The 22,911-nt window shown below is 39.9% G+C and overlaps 2 protein-coding genes across 6 annotated transcripts in view; one reads left to right on the top strand and one right to left on the bottom strand.

Moving 5' to 3' along the window:
* Window positions 1-22,911, bottom strand: part of LOC135168415 (uncharacterized) — a 223,817-nt gene that overhangs the window by 21,473 nt on the left and 179,433 nt on the right. For 3 of the 4 annotated variants that reach the window (XM_064132576.1, XM_064132575.1, XM_064132577.1), the window contains 2 exons: window positions 8,450-8,851; window positions 1,754-1,955 (listed from right to left, as the gene is read on the bottom strand). In XM_064132576.1, coding sequence (XP_063988646.1) covers window positions 1,754-1,955; window positions 8,450-8,825 — 578 coding nt within the window. In that variant the 5' untranslated portion in view covers window positions 8,826-8,851. Of the gene's footprint in view, window positions 1-1,753; window positions 1,956-8,449; window positions 8,852-12,209; window positions 12,684-22,911 lie in introns of those variants that run through there. The other variant, XM_064132574.1, reaches the window with a different exon arrangement.
* Window positions 1-22,911, top strand: part of LOC135168419 (autophagy-related protein 16-1) — a 196,322-nt gene that overhangs the window by 32,705 nt on the left and 140,706 nt on the right. The gene's annotated exons all lie outside the window — the stretch shown is intronic.

The raw sequence follows: 22,911 nt of genomic DNA, 5'->3' as shown, positions 1-22,911 counted from the left end.
TCTCCAGCCCCCCATCCACTCCGCGAGATATAATCTGCATTAACTGTTCAAACATACCGCCCCGCCCCCCTCCCACGAAAAATCTTTCCCTAATCAATGAACCCAATCTCCCATTCCATAAACATAAAGAACTGAAAGTAAAAAAAAAAACATTTCTTTGACTCGCATAATTTGTTTCTCTCAATCCATCCACCTGTACCCTCTCAGCTCCCTCTTTCATCTCCTCAAATTGTATATTCTCCGCTATTTATCCTCCCATTTTAATTAATGAAAAATTAGTCAAGATGGAAAACTCTCCATAAAGAAACTTATCTTCGTAAACTCTCGCGAGGAAACGGAGACTCCGGTGAGGAGAGAAAGGGGTGGGAGGGTTGGAGAAAAGATATAGAGGGATAAAGAGCGAGTGAGGGGCCAGGAGGATGGCGAGGGGGTGGACTGAAAGGGGGAGAGGAGGCTGGGGGAGAAGTTAAAGAAGCTAAGACGAGTGAATCTCCGTGGATACATGGACGAGGAGAACTGCAGCCTTGTCAGGCCACCTTGCACGGAAGAAATACCGTTCCCATAGAATGTTAATGCGATCTTCTCTACGCTCTCGCGCAATCTCCCCTTGTCCTCCTCTCTCTCTTCACTCCTCAGTACCTTCTGCCTCCTCTCCTCCTGTTTATACGCCCCGACACCGGCTTCACGGTCGCACGCACGCATTGTTACGTAATTCCGTTCCTATAACCCCGGTGGTAAACTATAACCGTGTATTATTTACGCTATTCATCTTGATTTTTTTTAAGTTGTTCGGCTAAGTCTGTTTTGATTAGGAACGAAGTGCGGATTCATTAAATTGACATGAGCCGTGGTTTATCGCGATGATGGATAAGCAGATGGCTCGGGGGGAATTTATTTTATGGGGCTGTTTGAGATTTGTTGATAAGGATGGTGGACATTTCTTGGAAATTTCAACTGGAGGGCCATGGGAATTTTCAATGTTGAGAGTTTGGGGTCAATTGGAATTGGAAAATAATAAGGGGCTATTTTCTTTTATCTTTATGAAAGATCATTTTTTTTCGTCGGGGAAACTGCTAATTTTTGTTAATTATTGTATGAACGCCGACGGAAAACAGGAAAATTATAACTGATATATTAGCGCATTTGCAAGAAAATCAGCTTAATGTGGTTTTATTTCTCCTATTAAGTCAGTTTTGATTGGTAATGAGGAAACGGAAGTACGAATTCATTAAGTTCACATGAGCGTATGTTTATCACGATCTTGCATAAGCAGATGGTTCTGGGGGGTAATTTTATATTGTGGGATTATTGAGAATATTTTTATGAGTTTAAACGTATTCGGTGATATTTGCACTAACCCGTTTAGATAATTTCATTATTAAAATTTAATTAATGTTTATAATCCTCAAAATTGTCGTTTGAAAATCTTCATTTGAAGCAAAAAAAATTAGAAGCAATTTTAAATGACTTATCAAACTAAATCTCGTTTAATTAACGATTTTATCGCAAAATATTTTCCTTCATTGCTGTTATCCGCATAATAGCCCCTGTTTTCTTCAGTTCTGCAATTTTAACGATTACGAATGTCTCAGGGTGCAAGAATTGATTACCCCTATATCGGATTAATTCTATAAATCTCGAGAATGTAATAATTCTAAAAATACTCGCCGGCTGCGAGCTTTTTGTACATTTCCTGAAACCGGAACGTTTAAAAATAAATTTGTCCCATGTTAAATATAGCCTTCTCACTGACCTGCACAAGAAGTCTCGTTCACCAAGGCACAACTCAAGACAGTGTTGACGTGACGAGGCTGTCATACTTCTTTTGGTATGACCCTGAAGACGGTGGCCTTGTACCCTGTCGATGCACCATGCTCTCTCGCACGGTTTAACAGCGAGACAGCTCTTCTGAGCGTAGATTGTGAATACGGGGAACTGAGATTGCGTCAGTGCACCTGGAAAAATTATTGAAATTATCATAAATACCCAATTTATCTCTATAAATCAAAATAAAATAGCGGTTGCATTCCCGACGACACAATAAATAATTGCATATGCAGTTATCTCATGAACTGAAGATTTTATTCCAAATATTTTCGAGACACTATTTTTTATTGAACGAATTCCCAAAAAATTTTGTTCAACATTATAGTGCCTGAAATTTGATATTCAAATCCAGGGCATTTCACTGCAGATTTTTGTTGTTCATTTATTCAGTTGATTGAATAATTCAATTCTAACGTTTTCAATCAGCAAATTGCTCAGTGAAACGTGAGTAAAATTCACCGAAAAAATTCCCGAAAATTCATTTAAAACTTGAGTTGAGGTTAAATCAATTCGGTTGATATTCAATTATTTAATTTTCCAATAAACAACAGCTAAAATTCAGTATGAAAAATTCTAATACTCAATTCGAAACGCGGAAAATGAAAAAAAAACACCTGACCATTCTCCTCCCTCTTCTAATCATTCCCCCATTAACTCATTGACCGAAAAAAATGGACGATCCATTTCCTGCGACAAAAAATATCTACCACGAAGAAGCCCTCGAAATTCCTTGACTAGTCATCCCATAACCAAGACAATTCAAAATTTATTTTCTCACAATGAAAACTTAACCCGGTATCGCTTGTCTACTAAATCTCACTCTTCCATCATCTTCAGGCATAAAAACCTCAAATAAAAGCCCTCGAAATTCCTCAACAGGTTCGTCCATGACCAGGACAACCCATCAATGATCCCGATGCTCCCCATCGATAGCTCCCAGTCCCCCGACCAGTCATATCACCACCAGCATTATCCCCACGCCGTAAAATCAACCGTACATAATCCCCCCACCCCTGCGGGAGCAACGAATTGTCCGGTTGCCCCTAAGACAGGTCTGGAGAACGAATCGATGAGACTCCCAATCGCTCCATTACCTCGGCAATGATAAAAACCCGAAGGTGCCTGAGACTCTCCAGGCGAAGGGTATATACGTACTCCCTCTCGATGGAGGACCTCAACCTATTCGTTCCGTCCAACGTGGATCGATTGGAGCTGCCTGCCTTAGCATCTTGCAAGTCTAATACCAACCTCCAGTGATTAATCTCCCCCTCTACCCCTTCCCCATTCCACCCCCATGCCCTCACTTATGTTTCACTTCTTTTTTTTTTCCTCTTCGAGTCCTCTCTGTTCCGGTTGTAATCCTTTTATTCGATTCTCCATTCACGTTTAAATCCCCTCCGATGAGTCGATAAAACCCTAGTAGGTGGTAACGCATCATAGAGATGTATGGGCCATCCCAGTGGCAATTGTATTGACGCGAGGAATTTTCAACAACTCATGGGTGAGTGCAGGGGGAGGAGAGAAATCCGCCCACATTTACGGAAGCAGTCGGCCTCGTCATCGTGACTCGCTGTGGTAGTCTCAGTGGTCTCCTTCCTCCCTCTTCCATTATCCGTTGCCACAATCTCCAAACGAAAGATGACTGCAGTCTATTTTGTTTTTGGGAGGATGGGGTGGTGGGTTGGTGTTGCCCGTACCCGGAGGAATTACGCATTGCAATCGATTTCAGAGGTTTAGGTGGAGCCGTTGCTTTCACACCGGAAAGCGGTTTATTTGAATCAAATTAACAACTTCGGTTCAATTTTCTTGAGTTCAGGAAAGCGGTGGAAATGAATAAACTCGTTTGGTTGTTTCGAGAATGAGAATTTACTCATTTGCAATAAATGATTGGTTCATTGTGATTTTTTTTATTGATGAGGCGTTCTCCTCATCATCTTTAGGAGTCAGTGTGCTTTGACTTTGAAAAATATTAACAACTTTTCAAAGAAAATGCGTTCGTTAATTTCACGTCGGCAATGGTCTTCTGTTAAACCTTCTGTTAGAATTTTTTTTTCTCCACGAATATGTGCAAACATTAAAACTTCCTCATTTTCTCCGAAGTTTACGCCCTGTTCCGGCTTGTATCAGTGAACTATTAGCGCTGCAGCTCTATGCAAATACTCCTCGTTGTTTTTTCGCGGCTGACTGATGGTCGAGGGAAGAAAAGAGAGTAAAGGCAAAGGGAAGAAGTTACGCAGTAAGACAAGGCACCGATTGCTAAAAATTTTCATATGTAATACCACAACAGCTTCAAAATTATCGGGTATTTCCCGATATATTCACCGCGAGCAAACGAACGACTCTAGTTTTTCAGGTTAAAGTTGTGTGAATAGACTCCAGTCGAGTCTTTCAGTGTAACAGGGAAAAATAGTAAAAACTATGAAAAATAACTATTCATCGTTGATAATTTGCCAGGTTTTTTCTATTCCCCGATTTTTTTATTTCCTCGATATTCGCACGCGTATTAACCCACCACTTCACCCCTCCTCACCCTACGAATTAATCACAAAGTTCGTCGGTGACGATAATTTTCCCATTGGCTCGCGAATACCGGTGCGTATCACTGGACTATTAGCGCTATGGCTCTATGCAAATATCCCCGGATAGTTTTTATTTTTTTCACCATTGGCTGATGGTCGAGGGAAGAAACCAGAGTAGATGGAAAGGGAAGGAGTTAAAGTAAAACTGCCGCGCGACTCGAATGAGATCTCCCCATAAATTTTCGCTGGGTTAGAAACCGAGTGATATCAAGGCGGGTGTTCGTATGCGCAAGCGACACGTAAGCAGGCAAGACCCCTTGGGCGACTTTACTATTCCCTCTCCCCCTCCCTGCCCCTATCCCCCTCATCCCCTCAAGTTTTTCGTCCTTTTAACTCGAGGTTCTGCTCTCTCGCGATCGATTACCTCGCGGTACCAATTCTCCAACTCCACTTGGTCTCTTTTTCACATTTGTATGGTGAGTTTGTAGATGTATATGTGTTAGTGGATACTCAGTGCGCGCCTTTGGTACGAGAGTGTCCGCGCGAATCGTCGAGAGCGTGTCGTATTTAGTATTCCAATGTCGTGCTACGTCCACGGTTACTTCCCACGGCTATTTAGAATCCGCGAAGCGGTTCTTTGGCCGTTTCTATACATTCCCCCCCTCCCTTTCTCCTCCTCCCCACCACCCCCTCAGCAACCGCGGTGTTGCTATTCAGATACGCTCATCGAAAATCCAACTAGACACGCAACCCCCCTGCGCATCAGGATGATCGGGAGATATTCCATTCAGTAATTTTTATATTTCATCGATGTTCAATGGTTTTTTTTATTCGGGAATTTGTTTTTCAAGAGTCGGAGTTGGGTACAAAAGAATATTTTATCGGTCTATGAGGTACAAGTGAATACAGAGGGATAATATAAATATGTACGTTCTTGATAAGATATAATATGTCATTTGTAATGGATGATGTATAATGTATTGTTAATTTATTTAAAAGTTGTGATGAAATAGATGGAAGTGTATTGGATGGAGATTTATTTTCATAGAAATGCCCATCTCTCTGGGTGAAACGGGACTCGCCATTTCTCCGATCGAAAAATGTTCGGTTCAATATTTCACTTGTGCTCTTCATTCTCTGTTTATTCTCTTGCAATATTCTACGTTCAATATATTTTTAACGGATAGAAGGAAATTGTGCGGTAAATTTTCGGTGACAGAAAGTGTCGAGTTGAACAAATTATTTCGGAGAATATTGTAGAATTTTTAAGTGGATATTTATTTACATTGTCATTGTATTATCCGACTAGAGATACATTTTTCAATAGACTCTCATGACTCCTCGAGTTCCAGCGATCGCAAAACACTGGATTCAATAATTCCCCTGCATTCTCTCACTCTCTGTTTATTCTTCGCAATTTTTTCTTCGTCCATTGTTTTTTTTTTTCAACTAGAGAAAAGAAAATTGTACGGTAAATTTTCGTTGACAAAAACTGCCGAGTCAGCGGAGTTATTTCAGGCGAATAGGTCCTCTCTCGGTGACGTGATATCGGGGACAATGAGGCCATGAAAAATAGCCAACCTCGCACGTATATCCACCCCCCTCTTCCTCTCCCCACGTAGTTGTTCAACTACAAAACCTCCCTCCCCTCCCCCTCCTTGAATTCACGGAATATAAAGGCACGAATGACCATTGTGCCATTTTCTCGTAATTTCATTTATATCGATTTTCCCATTTTTCCGTATTTCATGGAAAAAAAATTGTTCTCGTGTTTTCAAGTTGTTGAGTATGAAATAAAAAAGAAAAAAAAAGTGAGAGGGAGATTGGTATCGTTGAGAGTAACGGGTCAAATGTTTCGTGATCGTCTCGTGTGAGTCGTCCATCACGATCCCCTACTCGACGACACGTTTCGCATTCCTCACTTCGGTCCCGATGAATACCTTTACACCTTTGTAATACCAATGAAATATTACAACCTCATTCATGCCCAGTTTTAATTACATTTTTCCAGGTCCTCTCATGGATCCGGTGAATTAATATCGGGGGCTTTGTTCGGTGTACTATATATTTTTTTTTTCGGAAAACTGTTGAATGGAAAATAGGGCGATTCTGATTTTCTAACGGGATGGGTCATAAGATTCAAGAATGGTCGTTTGATTTCGAGCGTGGGATTTTTTCATTTGGATTCTTGGAAACCTGTTCTGTTACGGAGATAAAGGAACATTCTTCAATTGATGATGGATTGAGGATTTGTACTTGAGGGAAGGAGATCATTTTCTCGGACCTCGAGTGAAGCTTTTCATCGAAGCAATCGACGGTTTTGGGCAATGAAATGTTAATGGGAATGTCAATAGGGGAATTAGCTGCGAAAAAAATGTGCAGACATTGAAGTGGAAACAGTGAAATTTCACGTGAGATGAGAATTCAGTGGAATCGAAGCTTTATTTTCAGTTGAGCTCTTAACCAGATGAAATGCGAGCGAATCAATTTTCAGTTTATAATGACGTTAATTACCTTACCGTAATTTCGAAACGGGAAAAAAAATTCAAGTAAATGGGAATAGAAATGGTTCAATTAATAAAGTCATCAACTGATTCCACTTAAATCAATAAATGTCTAAACATCCATTCCTCCCCAGAGCGATTCTACTTTTTCTCCCCATATATCGACCTAAAAAATCCATGACTCCAGGAGTTTACTCAGGAATTTCTCAAGTTCTTCATCAAGAAGAGATAAAAGATTTTTTATCACAAGTTGCGTTGACTATGTCCTTACGCAACTGGTCATCAAACGCAAATAACTTTTCACTCGCCTAATGCCTTTCCATCGTCACGAAATGAACCTGAAATAAATAACCCATGATTCTCAATGTTCATCGTGCAACGAAGTCGTTAGTTTTATGCAACACGGCTGAATCACCGATGAAAAGAATTGAAAAAAGAAGGGGGGGGAAAAAAAATATTACACTGTTGGGGTCAGTGCTCAGGTGACGATCGCAACGCGGCTATAACGGGCCACCGCCATTCGCCGGCAAAACGTATCGTGATCGTGAGTCCTCTTGGCTGTCACTCGTAGGTGCTCAGTGGCACGAAAGGCACACGCCGGTGTATTACCAAGTCATTTAAACGGTATATCCGCGTATTTTGAATTTTATTACCTCCGAAATTATTGAAATTTATTTTTTGTTAATGTTCTTGGAAAGATGAATGTGGCGTGTCGGCCAATTAGGTGATTATCGAGGTAACGAGTGGCCCTGGGAAAAAATTGTCATGAGATTTTTGGGAAATTATTTCCTGTACAAAATTCCTAGAAAATTCACTGAAATTTTTTTAATACTCGAATAGTCCTTCCAGAACCCCTCGACATTCAAAATTCATCAGATATTTCCCTCCAGTTTTCCCGGGCATCAGCGATAGGGATAAGTTTGGCAATAAAACATCTCGCGCTGCGCCCTCGGGATTTTAATCTGCGAAACTGATCTCTCTCATTGCTATGCAACAAAACTTTCGGGGAATATAAGATAATTTCGAAGGTCGTGGGGTACAACGGCCGATAATTTTTCGGTTATTGTCATTCAGTCGCACGTTGAATGTAAAGTCTCTGTTAAAATACACGAAGTTCTTGTATGAATGTGACATCAGCTTTGCCTGTAAAGACCTGAATATTCAGAGTCAAATTTGAATGAACTGAACGTTCACGAAAATTGGGTTTTTCCCAACTTTCATTGATTTCCCCAGAACTATTGAACTAAAATTCACAGGACCCATAGATTTGTACATGAAACTGTGAAATTTTTAGTGAGGAAATAGTACATTTTCTGAGAAATTTCTAAGGGACTTCAGTGAGCAAAAATTTCCAGAAATTTTCAGAAAACTAGTGAAGCTTAAATGAAAAGCCTGAGGTTATCGGATCAGGATAGTAATTCCCTGGCGATAAAACCGCCATTAGAAAGCGATCGCCGCAAAGTATCACTCAAGCCCGTGCTAATCTCCCGGCCTGTCAGAGAGCACTTAATGCGACACCCATCGAAAATTAAATAACAAGTGTAACACTCACTGATCGATGAATTCACATTAAGTTGTAATAACCATGTAACGTCTTACCTGGATTATTGTCGGCATTGGAGCTGAATAGTACGCAGAGACCAGTCTCATAATTGACCGCTTGACAGGAGTCATTAGCTTGACAGAACTCGAGGCACTCGGTGAGCATCAACGTACCGGCTCTGGTCTCAATCATGTTGGTGGGCGCGGTGTAAACGTATCCGGTGACTAGTTCAAAGCCAACCATCTCAGGATCACACTCATCTGAGCCAGCTGATGGGCCAGTGTAGTCGGGTCCGGAAGCCCCCGAGGGCTCCGAAACCACTGGTGTCGTTTGCACATTGCTCGCTTGAGACGTGTCAATCCCAAGGACAACCAGTGCACTCCATGCGTGAAGTAAGAGGATTGTGAGTACACGACAGCGAGAGTAACTCATCCTTTCGGTGATTTGTTTCTAAGTATCTGAAACAATCGGACGTGATGGGGGGATTTAAAGATCAAGTCGTTTCCAATCAATGAAAAATGAATAGTAATTTTTTTTAATTAGCAAAAATATTGATTTTCCAATTCTAGAAAAAAAATACAGTTGAAGCTGTTCGTCCGACTATTCACAAACAAAACTACTGAAGTCCCATTTCCATAAAATTTTGTGTTCCATAAAAATACCTGGCATTTCCAGTGAGGTTCTGAAAAATGCATCCCGCACCCTCATAAAATTCTCAACAGCTAATTGACCGAAAAAACACGCGAAGTTGTATCAACATCAGCTAATTCCGGAGCCCGTCAAAGGCTCAAAGAATTCCTCCCTCTTTTTGTCTTATCGAAAAATTTTCCGTTTACTTTTTCTCGCACTCTCTCTGTCTTTCCTTCATCGAGTCATCCATACACATTCGTCTGGAACGTGCAAATATTTAGTTGAGGGAAGAGAAAACACTGCACTTGCTCTGTCGATGTGTATGGAGAACGTACACTTTTCGTTTGCCCAGAGTGGATGCAACGGCGCCGCGAGATTAAACGCGCTACCTCCCGCCCTCTTCCTCCATTCCTCTTTCCCTTTTTCTTATGGTGTAGGTAGGGTTGAAGGTGTACGGAACAGAGAAGGTTGAATCGCTGGGTCCCAGCTCCATCCGGAGTTGTATACACATCGTTATCTCTTCTGACGCTTTACAGCAGAATGAGAGGGATAGAGACGTATAAAAGACGTACATGAAGGCGGATATGCGGGACTCACTCTTTTCATGTAAACACCTTCATTTTTATTTACTCAACTTCCTAAATATATTTTCCCTTTGTGCATGAAAAATCTTTATAACTTTGTGAAAGAGGAAAAAAGTAACAAAAGAAAGTAAAAATTCGGGGTGAGAATTCGTGACAGTTGATATATTTTTGAATGATATTTACGGGAAGAAAAGGAGCGAAGGGACTTTTGATTAAATAAAAAAGTAGTCTCGGGTCGATTTTCATTTAATATTTCATGGAAAATCAATCGGAATTTTCTAAGTTTAATTTAATTAGCTTAGGTAGCTCTCGTGAGAACCCCCAACAAATTCCGGTGAAAAGAAAAAATAAAATAACTTGGGAATGAAATATTTTAATGATGAGATAATAAAAATCAATCATGACTTTTTTCTTCGAGAGATAAAATGCAGGAAAAAATATTCCGATGTTTATTTTCACACCCATTTCATAATTAAATTAGACATTTCCAAACACTCATTTTCGCGTCAAGTTTGACGTTCACGGGTAGAGTTAATTTCGTGGGAACACATTTGGTTTTTTTTTCTGTTGGAGCCTGTTGATGTTATTTGTTTAGATAATCATCTCCTGAAAGATATTCAGTAGTGATATAGAAAGTCATGTATACAAGAACTATCCAACAACTCCAGTCAAATTAGTGGTCAAAAGCTTTCGAGACACAAAAAACATTACGGAATTTTTATGAGTACCTTTCCGGGTACGAAGAAGAATTTTCATCAATTGATGATAATTGAAATTTTGATGTGACAGGACTACAGGAATTCTCGATGACGATGGAGATCTTGAGGGTCATTTTCTTTTATTCTTAATTTATTCAGAATTACATCAAATTAGATATTACATTCTCACATGCCGTTGAGACGAGACCGTCTCTCAGGCTGAATATTTTATTTGTCCCTGTGAATCAGAAAAATTATGAGTGATCTTGAACTCGAGTGAGTTCACATTGGTAGCCTTGAAAAATAGCATGTCACTGTCTATTAGATTTGTTAAAGATTCCCACCTTCAGAAAATGTCTTTATTAAAGAGAACTATTTTCTTCAGGCTCTTCACTTGAAAGAAGTCCTTCATTCAAATGGGTCTATCCCCTTTAGGCTCTGAGATATTTATCAGCAGCTCACCGGTTCGGAAGTGTTATTGAACTGTCCCATGCTACCACCTTGCCAACATTTTTCTCATAATGAGTTTAATGTTCCGCCTCCACAAAGACTATTATTGACCAGGAAAAAATTCTTAATCTTTACAAAATGAAATTTGTAATGGAATTAAGTGTTAAAGAGGGAATTTAATGAGATTTTATGCTCTCGGGATGAGCTCAGATCCTGCGCTAGTAACTTGTTACGGTACGGCACCGTGTTAATTAATTTAATGCTCAAATTCAATACAATTAATGGCAGAATTCAATACGATATTATAACCGATAAATTTAGAACCCGCTCGTGTCATTGACATTTCCCTATTTCTGGAATCGCGGGCTATTAAATTTGTCTTATTCATTTCTTGGAATCATAAACTTAATAAATGATTTGATCTTGAACTCAAGTGAGTTCAAAGTTGCAGCCTTGAAAAATAGCATGTCATTGTTCATAAATTTTTTTTATATATATTTCTATCTCTAGAATACGTTCTTCATTAAAGAGCACTATTTTCCCTGAATTCTGCACTTCAGAGAAGTTCCTCGCGAAGAAGAGTCTATCTCCTTTAAGTTTCGAGATATTTATCAGCAACTCCCCGGTTCGAACGTGTTATTGAACTGTCCCTGCTACCGCCTTGAAAACATTTTCTTCATAATGAACTCAATATTCCCCCATTACAAAGAACAGAATAGAATAGAATTCTTTTTATTGGTAACGGCCATTACTATTTTACACCTACACAAGCTAGCCACAAAAAATATATTATTGTGATGGAATATCCCAATGAAACTTCCAAAAAAAAGGACTTCAATTTTTTCTTGGTCAATAATACGGAATTTCGGTTCGTTTAACGAACATTTCGTGGACTAGTGTTAAATTATTAGTTTTCAATTATGATTTTTTCACGAAATTTTTAATCTGCAGTCTCAAAATATCTGCCAATTACATTTGAACAGATGTTAAGAATGGAGCTTTTGATAAAAATTTCCCAGTCCTCAACAGATAAAGTCTGCAATAACGGTCCTGATCTCCATCGTGACGAGAAAAATTCCTAATCACGATTGACTTCTTCATTCTACCGAGCATTTCCGCATCTCCAGGAGAAATAAAATGAATATTTCGGAACAGTTCAGTATAATTTTCCTCAGACCATTGCAATTCGATTGAGGGGAAGAAATTGCAATTTTAAATCCCTCAACATTACCCAACTTTCAAACATTGATTATAAAATTATTCTAAATTTCAAGTAATTCAGACGATAGTTTCATTTGTGCTAAAAAAATTCCAAAGTTTTCCAGCACAAAAATTCTCCCCTCCACCTTGATCCCTGCGACCACCCAAAACCCCCTCAATGCCGATCTTTTTCTGCCTCTCTCCAAGTCTCGCCCTCTCTCAAAATCAATCATAAAAAAAATCTCACGACTTACATTGAAAAAACCCTCTGCAAATTCACTCCACAGCGTCCGGAAAAACTCACTCGAGAAAAAAAAAAATCACCAAAACTTCACCCGTGAACGACCCCGATCTACCGCGCACGCGTACTCCGCGTAAGTCCGTCACACTGTTAACCAGGAAACCACTGAACCCGACAGCCCCCCAGGAAGCTAACAAAATATTTTAAAAAAATATTACAAAAAAGTTGAAGAACCTCGAGGCGTATCGCCTCCTCCGCAGACTTGAACTTTAAAACTCGACTGGTCTCGGTAACGTTTGAGTTGCACCTGGTCCCGGCGTTTCAGAGGTGCTTCTTCCTCGTGCGACCGACCAACCGCGTCTGAGGTATCTTGCGGAGAAGCCGGCCGATCGGTCTAAGGAGGACAGAAACGGTACGCACGGGGCACCATAGCCTGTACACAAACCCATTGAAAACGTCGCTTTTCGATCGGTCGCGCACACGTCTCTCGATCTTCCTCCTTTCCCCTCCCTTAATTTTCTGAAGAGTTTTTCCCCCTTCTCACCAACAAATTCCCCCTCCCGATGACTGATTCCATTCGTCTATACCTTCGGTTTCTCACAGGTCTGTGGATAAGACAGATCCTAGCAACCTTGCTAGTACAAACTTATATATTGTTGCGTATTTGTTGTCCTTCTCTCACCCATTTCCACGTACCATCGTCTCTTTATTCCTCGTTTCTCCTTCGGCTCTATTTTCCATTCGCAGATGCGTCCCGTCATGCATCCATTTACTCATTTATTTATCTATCCGTCTGTCCACTTATTTATTCAATTAAATATTCAATTTAAGGAACAATCAAAATATGTTGACTTTCACGTTAAAAGCAGTTCATTAAAATTCATTTATTCTTCGAGTTGCAAGTCGTTACATGCCTGTGGTGACTGGCATAGCAATTTTCATGGGATATTTCTGTTTGTGTCAACCGGACCTTTTTCACCAAGAGAGTTATACGATAATCATATTATGGTGAGAAAGGATTGACTTCGCAGTGATGATTTATTTCGCTGCGGGGCTAATTTTCTAGGAAGTACCTCGGACTCCGTCACGGTTACAAGGAAAATCTACTGCAAACGACGAGTTTTCTGCTGGAAATTATCACTATCACCAATAAATACAAAGTTAATTTTGGAATCAGGACTTGAGCAAACGCAGACGTATAAATAAAAAATAGCTTCAGAGAATTTTGATAGAATATATTAATACCTCGTGTCACAACGAACGGACAGAATGATGATGAACTGTCATCAATGTTTAACCTTCCGTTATGTATCAACGAATGTCAAACACAGATATGACCAAAGCAACGCGATCATTAGTTGTGACCAAAACGCTCGGATTAATGAATGACAACGGAGAAAGACGCACCATTCATTAATACTACCGAATCATCTAATGAGACGTTCAGTTATTATTCACAGATGATAATGATCCCTCCGTGGACGGCACTCCTCCCTTCATTGGCTCGATTCAAACAGAAAATGATTGAAATATGTCAATATTTCGTACCACAATACACGACGAGGATTAAAGTGTCGTCGATGGGTAACGGTTTATTTACCTGTCGACGAATATGAAAATTGAATGAGATTAAAGTGATGCGCGATCATCAACAGTTACAGCGATGCTGGGATTAACCGTTGAAAACCGAGAAAAATTCATTCATATTCGGGATTACCGAATCATCGGATTCATCGCATGTTGGTTCATTTACCGATACAACAGTCAAAACAATATGATTGACATACATCCGATTTTCAAATGTCAATCGTAGAGGAGACGTTTAAGTCATGGCCCAAGCCCGAAATTCCCCGAAATATTTCGCGACTTCGGATATATTTGGCGAATGGAGAAACCAAATTATCGCTCGGTAGAATAATCTAATTAATAAAATCAAATTTCAAGTGTATCAAAATACTTGGATCACTCGTTGATCGAAAACTGAAAAAAATGCACCATTTTCTAGCACCGAATGATCAAAGGAGACCCCCATTTACCTAGGGACGTTAATGATTCTTCGCGGCTGATGCCCCTCCCTCGTGGGCCTCAATTATCCATTAACGGATGCATCTTACAGAGCAATGAATCGACGAAATCAGCTCAACCGAATTCTTTCCTTAACTGTAAACGAAACATTCCATCACTGCGTGGATTTTGAGTTGAAGGGTATGCATTCATCGGACCGCGCGGCCCAGTTCCCTGAACCGTTCTATAAATCCGTTCTTTTGAAGTCGTAATATCAATGATTAGATTTCTGTTATTGGGATTACACGGCCTGTCGGCGCATCCACAGACGATTTTTGATTCTCACGTCTTGAAATTTTTTTTTGATTTTTTTTCATTCGAACCTTTTCAATATGGAATTTTTTTTATCACTTTGCCGTCTCCTTCCAGAAGACCGAGCTGAAAATATTTTATGTTGTTGATTGTGTTTAGCTTTAGATTTCCATCCAGTGACAGTTTACCTGAAGTCTCACCGAATTCCGTCGTCGAAGCGGAATAATTTAGTGGAATAATCCGTGGAAACTGTGAGCTTTGACAGAACTATCAGATAAACATTGACAGAGAATTCATTATCAATGTCCACACCCTAATTACAAAAATTTCCCCACCAATTTTTTTCGTCCAGTTCAATCAAACACCCAATTTTCCCCCACCTTCATCCAACCGCTCGCGGTAAAAACCCAACGCACCTCCCAAACAAACGAAAAAGAATAAAAACCAACAAAAATAACCAAGCAAACGTTTTTAACGGTAACAATAATTTGATTGAACCAAAGTTGCCAAGATGTTTAGAATCTCGTGCAAGAATTCCACCCGATCTCCTCCAGATGTTATAACTGCGAAAACTCCTCAAGCTTCCAGCAGCATCACGCAGAAAATGACAGAGTCTGTCATTACTCCGCATAGAGGCGGAGTACAAATGCTCCCTCCGAAGAAAACAGCATAACCGCTGTATCATTTCAGCCGCTCAAACAGACCGGACGATCCAAAAGGCGTCTCAACAAAATAATAATTACACTGTTATAGCCCATAATATCAGGATATATGACACACATAAAGACTCGTCAATTCCCTCCTGAAACAGTTTCTTCACTGCTGTGCAATTTTTATATTTCCATCCAACAGATTTGTTTTTTTTTCTCTCTTTCTATCCCTCGGCTCGTGATAAAAAAAAAATAAACAATAATAAATAAATCCAACAGGAGGTAAATGTGTGCTGCACGTGTGAAAAGATCAACCATAAAAGGTCCGATCCCTTTTATTTTCCGCGAAATAGAATACAACGCTGCACATATACATATATATATATATACATATATATATATAAAATAGCTTGTCCTCTAGTCGGCATTGGGTACCAGGTGCTTCCACAGGCATTTGCAGTTCACCAGTGTAACAGAGTGAGAAAATGAGGAACAGAGAAATGAACGAAGTAAGGCCTGGGGTTCCTGTGCCGAGAGGTTTTCTGTTCACGTATAGCGGCCAACTTCTCTTTTGCCCCCGCTAGCCCAGCGTCGACGGCATATAACGGTTTTCACGTGCACACTTATATATGTATGTATGTATGTATCCCATAGGGCCGCGTTTCAATCGGCAATCGCGATCTTCAACTGTGCCCACCGCTTGTTTCGTATCTTCGCTTCCTTTTCTCTGGCCGCTTTGGAATTTTATGCTGAAAACTCAATGCTGTATGAATGCACAACAGCGTGATGAATAAATAGAGTTTTATTGGAGAATCATTTTAGCACGGGAATAACAACACTGGGACATCTTGTCAACGCGTGGCATATCGTCCGTCTCATGCTGACAGGGAAACTCAATGAAAATTAGTCGAAAAGTTTCGGATAATTGCGGGGATAGAAATTTTGGGTGAGTTAGACCTTTGGGGGGTAAAACGAGGGACGAGGGGGGAAAATTTAGTCCTGGAGGGGTAATTTTAATCCAAGATGACTTTTCGTGCATATGAATATGGTGATTTCTCCACGTGGTTCGAGTAGATCCCACCTAACTTACCGCACCGATTTACGATCATCCGACATACGCCTCTTTGCGGCCACCACCAATGGCTCGACCCCTATGTCGTTTAATCGCTAATTGAACGAATCGGCCCACTCGCCGTTAATCAACCGAGACGACTTGGTAGCTTTTACGATAGGCTTTTTCCCACCTCTTCATCCCAGCTTTCACGATCGTCACGGTATTTCGCTCCTAACCACACAACCGTCTGCTGAGTATCGTGTAAAGACAGTTAGCGATAATTAATTTCACTTTTAATCGTGTGAAAATACCGATATCCCCGAGGGTGGTGATTTTTTCATCCCAATTCATTAAATTATTTATAGGTCAGGCATAAAGTCACCGGTGAATCTCATTTCCCATTAACCGTCGTGTGTTGATTTTTTTTTTTTCATTTCTGTCATTCTTTTTTTGGACTTTACTGTTTATCGCCTAACGGCGTTTAGTGTTCTCGATTCATTCGTTTTCTCGGTCACATCCGATCGCCACGGCGACACGCCGAGTAATTCAGGTGGTGGGGAAGCATAACTGCCAGTGGAAAATCTTGTCCTAGGGAGTAATCGAGACACGCGGTAGCGCATCGACCAAGTTTATTTGCGAATGTGTAAAAAATATTAGTTTGCACAATATTTTTTATAGATCGTTGGAAGAAAATGCGAAAATTTCCTCGAAGAGGCGATGGGGCTTCGTTTTTTTGTAGAAATGAGAAACAAAAATTTTTGGATTTTCCAAAACCTCTTTTCCTCAATCCATTCTGTCCACTCAGTCTTAGCACCGGTAGTGGGTAACCCATACGGGTGAGTGTGCCAAACGAATGAAAAGCCCTGGCACGTGCGACCTGAAATGCTTCGAGGTCGCCTGCACACTCGCTCTGTTCACGTCACGTTAAATGTATATGGCTGTATCAAAGTGAAACAGTACTGGACAAGTACTATAAACGGTATGTATAGCTGACAGCCGGGTATATTCGTCGTCTGTCGCTGTGACGAGTGAGTCCAGAATGATGGCAAGGGGAGTGGGATTTCGATGGTGCAGTTTGACTGTCGGAATTCCGTCCCTGTCCGATTATACGTCGAATGAATCGGTGACGATCACCAAATACCCGTGCGTTACACTCGGCTTTGGCCGTTATAATTCCAGTTAGTGGGAGGAAGAGGGATAATCATTGAATATTCGGTTGCGTGGATACAAATTGCAGGTATACTGGGATACATAATCATTCCAACTGTCTATCCAGGCACTCCATGTGCTCATAGAGTGTATAGGGTACTCCGGGGAGTTGGGTCTTTGAGGTATTAATCGAGCGATTATGAACGTTGGGACAAAATTGTGCGGATGACAAGTGTTAAATGGGGAGTATTAATTTGATTTCGTCGTGTTTGGATTGATGAGGAGGTTTCCGAAATGAATTCAATGCGCCGATAATACTTGATTTTTCAAGTTAATTAATTCAACATACGATATCCATCTCAATTATTCATTTGTTAGTGTGAAAATTATTATTATTGGATGGAGAATAATTTGTTTTCTCTCTATGGAGAGACAAATCTCTATGAATCAATTTGGATTAAGTGTTCTTGCACTAATGAGAGGGGCCGGGAAATTAATTATCGAGATCATTCGTTTTGATGTATTTTTCAAAATAGAATTTCACTCTATTAGTGGTCGGATAATTTATCTCTCGGGCTCATGGTTATCAATGATTATGCGTCGGGCAGTTCTGAACCTCGAATCTCTTGAATACTCGATTGACAGCATTAGTTTGAAATGGATTTTGATGATGGTGCATTCCTCTTATTTAATAGCAATTGTGGGGAATGTCAGATTTGAAAACCAAATATTTTGGGATTAATTGAAGAATTTTAAATAATTTCCTTGTTTCAACGAATAGGTAAATTCCTCTGAATTGATTTGATTTAGATGTGGTTGAATTGATGAGGGAATTTGGGAAATTAATCTTTAAAGGTATTTCATTTGATGGATTTTTAAATAGATTTACCATCATCAGTATTTGGATAGTTCATCTCATAAGCTCATTTTCATGAATAAATATCCGTTGCGGGGCTTTGAACCTGTCGATTATTCAATTGAGGCATTAGCTCGAAAGATGTTATGTTAATCCAGAATAATTCTGGAATAAAAAATATTATTAATTAGCGCATAAACTGGTCTAGTTCATTGAGCAGACAAATCTACAGAAATTAATTTGATTCAGGGGTTTTTTGAAATGATGAACAGCTTTTGAGAATTGATTATTGAAGGTTTTTCTTTCGATAAATTGTCTGATAAAATTTCATGAGCGCCAGCGTGAGGGCACTGGCTCAATATATAATGCACTGTAAAATATTATTATTGATTGAAGAACAATTTGTCTTGTACGTATGCCCGGAAAAATGTATTTATTCGAATTGGGCGTATTCGGAGCGATAGCGAGTTTCGGGGGAATGCATTATTGAGAGTTTTCTTTCTGATGGGTTTTCAACTCACAATCTTTGGATTACTGACAGAGGGCGTTAGCTCGGAATACATTACGGCGATGATTGGATCAACATTCTTGAGATGAAATGGAGGGATTGAACTAGCTCCAGCTGGTGGTTGAGGACGCGCAAACACTGCGGGGAGAAAAATTCAACGGGTCCCAATCAATCATAAGAAAATATTTTTCTGGTCATTACGGGGGTAATTACGAGGAAACAAAATTTTTAATGAGAGAGATACATCTTGATTAGCCGTATGTGTCACGGTTTTTCACGCAGAGGAATAGATAGGGGCTAGAGAAAAATGACAGAAAAAAGTTGAAAAAAATAAAGATTTATTTCAACTCCATAATTTTTCTTTTAATTCAATAAATAATTCACATTGAATATTATCAGAGGCAGAGTATTTCAAATTAGACACAAATTCTATTGATAATGTTATTTACATTGAAAAAATTATTTATTCAATCAAGAAACATTATTTATAGTGGAAATGAAACAATTATTTTTCTAAGAGTTGGAGTTTTCTAAGAATAATATCGAATGACATGAGCATATTTCCGTCATTTACAAGCGAAGGGCTTAGAAGTCTCTTACATCAAAACATTAATGTTGATTCGAGAACAAAATTCGGAATGAGAGCGTTGACAGTTTCTTTTTGGAAGAATCTACCGGTGGGCGTCCGCCTTCACGTTTAAACGATTTATCACGGAAGATCATTCCTAACGATTAAATTTGTATGCATGAGTTTTGAACTTTCCAGACGACCGAGCCTTTACATTACTAAATACTGATGATTACCTTATTTTTCGAGACGAATTGAACGAAGCCAATTAGCCGTTAAGCTTTAGTAAACATTTCGAAATGGAAAATATCGCCCTTAATATCCGAGCGCTAGTAGAGGGCATTAATCTTAAATATGACGTTTCCATCATTAATTCTATCATTCTCCGGACTATTTGGAGGTGTCCAATGACATTTATTTGCGAAACAGTCGAACAGACTTCTACTAAGACAGGGAGCCGTAAAATTAGCCCCTAACAATTTCATTTCAAGCCTTCCATATTCCATATTCCACAATAAGGTATAATTCTTCGGTCATAAATTCCTCTAAACGCACGTCCGACAGAAATATATTCGAAAAGAGAAATCTTCATTCACCAAACATTGCAATTGCCTGAGAATTACCAAGATTTCTCTCCTATCTTCGAAATTATTTCCCGTCATAATGAAAGATTTTACACAAACAGGCATTGATCATTCACATCGTTCCCATAAATCCAAACTTTCTCTATAATCCGAAATTAACACGCAGCATCTTGATGATCAATTCTCCCCGCCGACAAACTTGCAACGACTCTAATATACATCAAGCATACTCAGCAATTAAACTTTGATCAACTATTTTTATTCAGATTCTCCTCAACTCAGTTATGATTGATGAGACACTGTGAATCGAAACGTGATCATTAGTGCTCGCTTAAAGGAGATTAGCCCGTTCTCGCAGCTGCAAATTCAAATCCCAAGAAGGACACGAGTCTCGAGATGCAAAATAAAAAAAATAATGAAAATGTGGAGATAGATAGCTAGGAACCAGGCGATTTCCTGGATCAAAATACAATGGCTCTTTTGTTTGTCACACTCGCTGGTGTTATCAGGATGTACACAGTACTATTGCATGAGCCAGTGGTTCTTATCGTTGAACCAGGACAAAAGCCATGGTCTTACCCTGGTGCTTGTGCCTGATATACAAGGTATACCGCTTTGAATCATTCAATCGCGATTAAAGATCTAGCAGATCGTAAGTTCTATCTACAACCAAAAGATATTTGCATATGGAGAACTGGTGGCATTAGACCTGGGGGGGAGGGAATTTTGAATTGTGGTATTTACATTATGCGATGTTGGTACCATAACTATGAATACCACGGGATTCTAGGTGGAAAAAATAGGGTGTACTATGAATAAAATATCAGCTTTAAATGAAACCTAATTAATTTTGATGAGCGGAGGGAAGAATGGAATTTAAGGGATAGGGTAAACGATAACGTCAGCCACTTCCACGACTCTTTTAAATTTATAAATTCATTTATAAATTTATAAATTCATAGGAGGGAGTATGGACACCAACTAAATCCTGCAACAAAAATATTTTTTTCCCGGTAATAGTGATTGAATTTTACCTTCTCCCATCAGTTATTCCCAAACAGTTTCCTGGCTCCCTGGTCATTCCCTTTTCCACCAAGAACCGAGCATTTCCTGGTACACCTCTAATTTCCGTTATGCAAATATAAACCTACCACCGTCCAGTGAAGCCCACTGTACCAGCAATTATCATATAACAAATAGATTGTTGCTACCACAACGGCAATCATTGTTACACGTGCACATGATTGACTCCCCACTCACACCTCGAGTAATGAAATCCCCTCTATTTTGGGAAATATGCAAAATTAGCCATTCCTATGCACACCTAACGGACAATGAGACGTTAAACCTAAGAGAACTGTATTAGAGAGTCGTGTGACCCTGGCACCTGATGTATACACATGGTCGCTTGATTGTCATTACTAGACGTACCGTTGTGTGGTTTCCGTATATTGTACCCACTGGTACTCATCAAAATTACCTCCACCAGACCTCCCGTTGCTCAGGCATCCCCCCATCTCTCTCACTCACCCCTCTTTCCCTGTACCGGGCACATGGCCGACGAGGAATGTGAATTTACCATGGAAAGTGGCTGGTGAAATGGGTAATAATCTCCAGCAAAAATGACTCAAGTGCGGCTAAAAATAATCCATTTGGTTTGAAGATGAACTTCAACCACAGGTACACAACACAACACAGGTACAATGTTGTGTAGATAGGTGTTACAGTAGTATGTGGAGCCGAGTGAAATGGCAAGAAAGATATTTGACCGCGGAATGTCGTTATTGTTGAGAGCCACCACTGGGTGAGGGGAGAATGTACCGTGTCGAAAGACCCCCTCCTCATCCTCATCCTCCTCCGCCACCACCCCTCTACACCCCTTTCGCCCCTTCTGCCAAACGTTAAAACCACACTGGACGGGAAACGGTGGTTTTTGCTGTTGATTGTAGGCGTATGGAGACGTTGAAACGGTACTGGAGGCTCTCATCATTGAGAGTAGAAATGATCAACATAACCGTGGGCTCATTACTCCAAAAAAGTCCATCAGCGGTAGATTTTTTTTTTTTTATTCTCCCTCGGTGTAATTTCCCTGGCCTCCCTCAGCTGTACCATCTTTGGTCATGAATTTATATCGACACTTTAACCGGTGAAAAAGAGAAAAATATATATCAAAAATCATGCACAAATGCCTTATAATCGATGAGCAGAGTGGAGATGATATTTTATATCAAAACGTGACGCCTCATCGACGCGGATATTAAAGTTTAATAGACGAGGCGGGTTTTGGTCTCCGTGTGGTATGCAGTTACGGATCGTCTCGGTGAGTCCTCTATATACTTCCGTAATATCGCGTGCACTAAAGCCCGGTTAATGTCGAGTTGATGCACGTTTTATATTGTAACGAGTAATTTACTGCACTCTCGCACGATAAAACGATAAAGATAGATGAAAATGATGAGCGTAACGCGGGAGCAATACCGCGGCTCTCTGGACTCTCTTTTACCTATAGATCATGTGGCCAGTGGTGGTGCGTGTGGTGATACCCAGCGGAGAGAAATATACCAGGGGCATATGTATGAAAGTCAATGGAGGGAAGCCAACAGGATTTAGAGTTGGTAATATCTCGACTGTACCAGTGTTTCGTGGTATTTTTTTTTCTTCCACATCATTTGCGCTTATTTTTATCATTTTTATTTTTGTTTTTTGAGTCTTTTTCGTTGTACCTTGTCACACGTTGCGATCAGCTTCGCGGAATTAACTCCACTGCTTGGATTATTTTAATGGTAAACTCACGGGGGAGCTTCGTACAGCAATAGCTAATTCGATATGCTCGATTTATCTGACGCCAGTGGGGTTGAGTGTAAAATATTTACTTTCATACTTCTTTACCCACTGGTTTTCACCCCTTCAAATGTACACTTTTTACTCTTTATTATCTCTCGTTAAGGGGTTATTCTCATGTGAACGCCTATATTTTACCACTTTTTCGGAATTTTTTTTTTATGCGACAACAAACTTCAATCATGTTGA

This window comes from Diachasmimorpha longicaudata, chromosome 13 (genome assembly GCF_034640455.1).
Source record: "Diachasmimorpha longicaudata isolate KC_UGA_2023 chromosome 13, iyDiaLong2, whole genome shotgun sequence".
NCBI lineage: Eukaryota > Metazoa > Arthropoda > Insecta > Hymenoptera > Braconidae > Diachasmimorpha > Diachasmimorpha longicaudata.
Note: the sequence above shows the minus strand (reverse complement) of the source record. Positions and strands in the feature narration are given on the sequence as shown.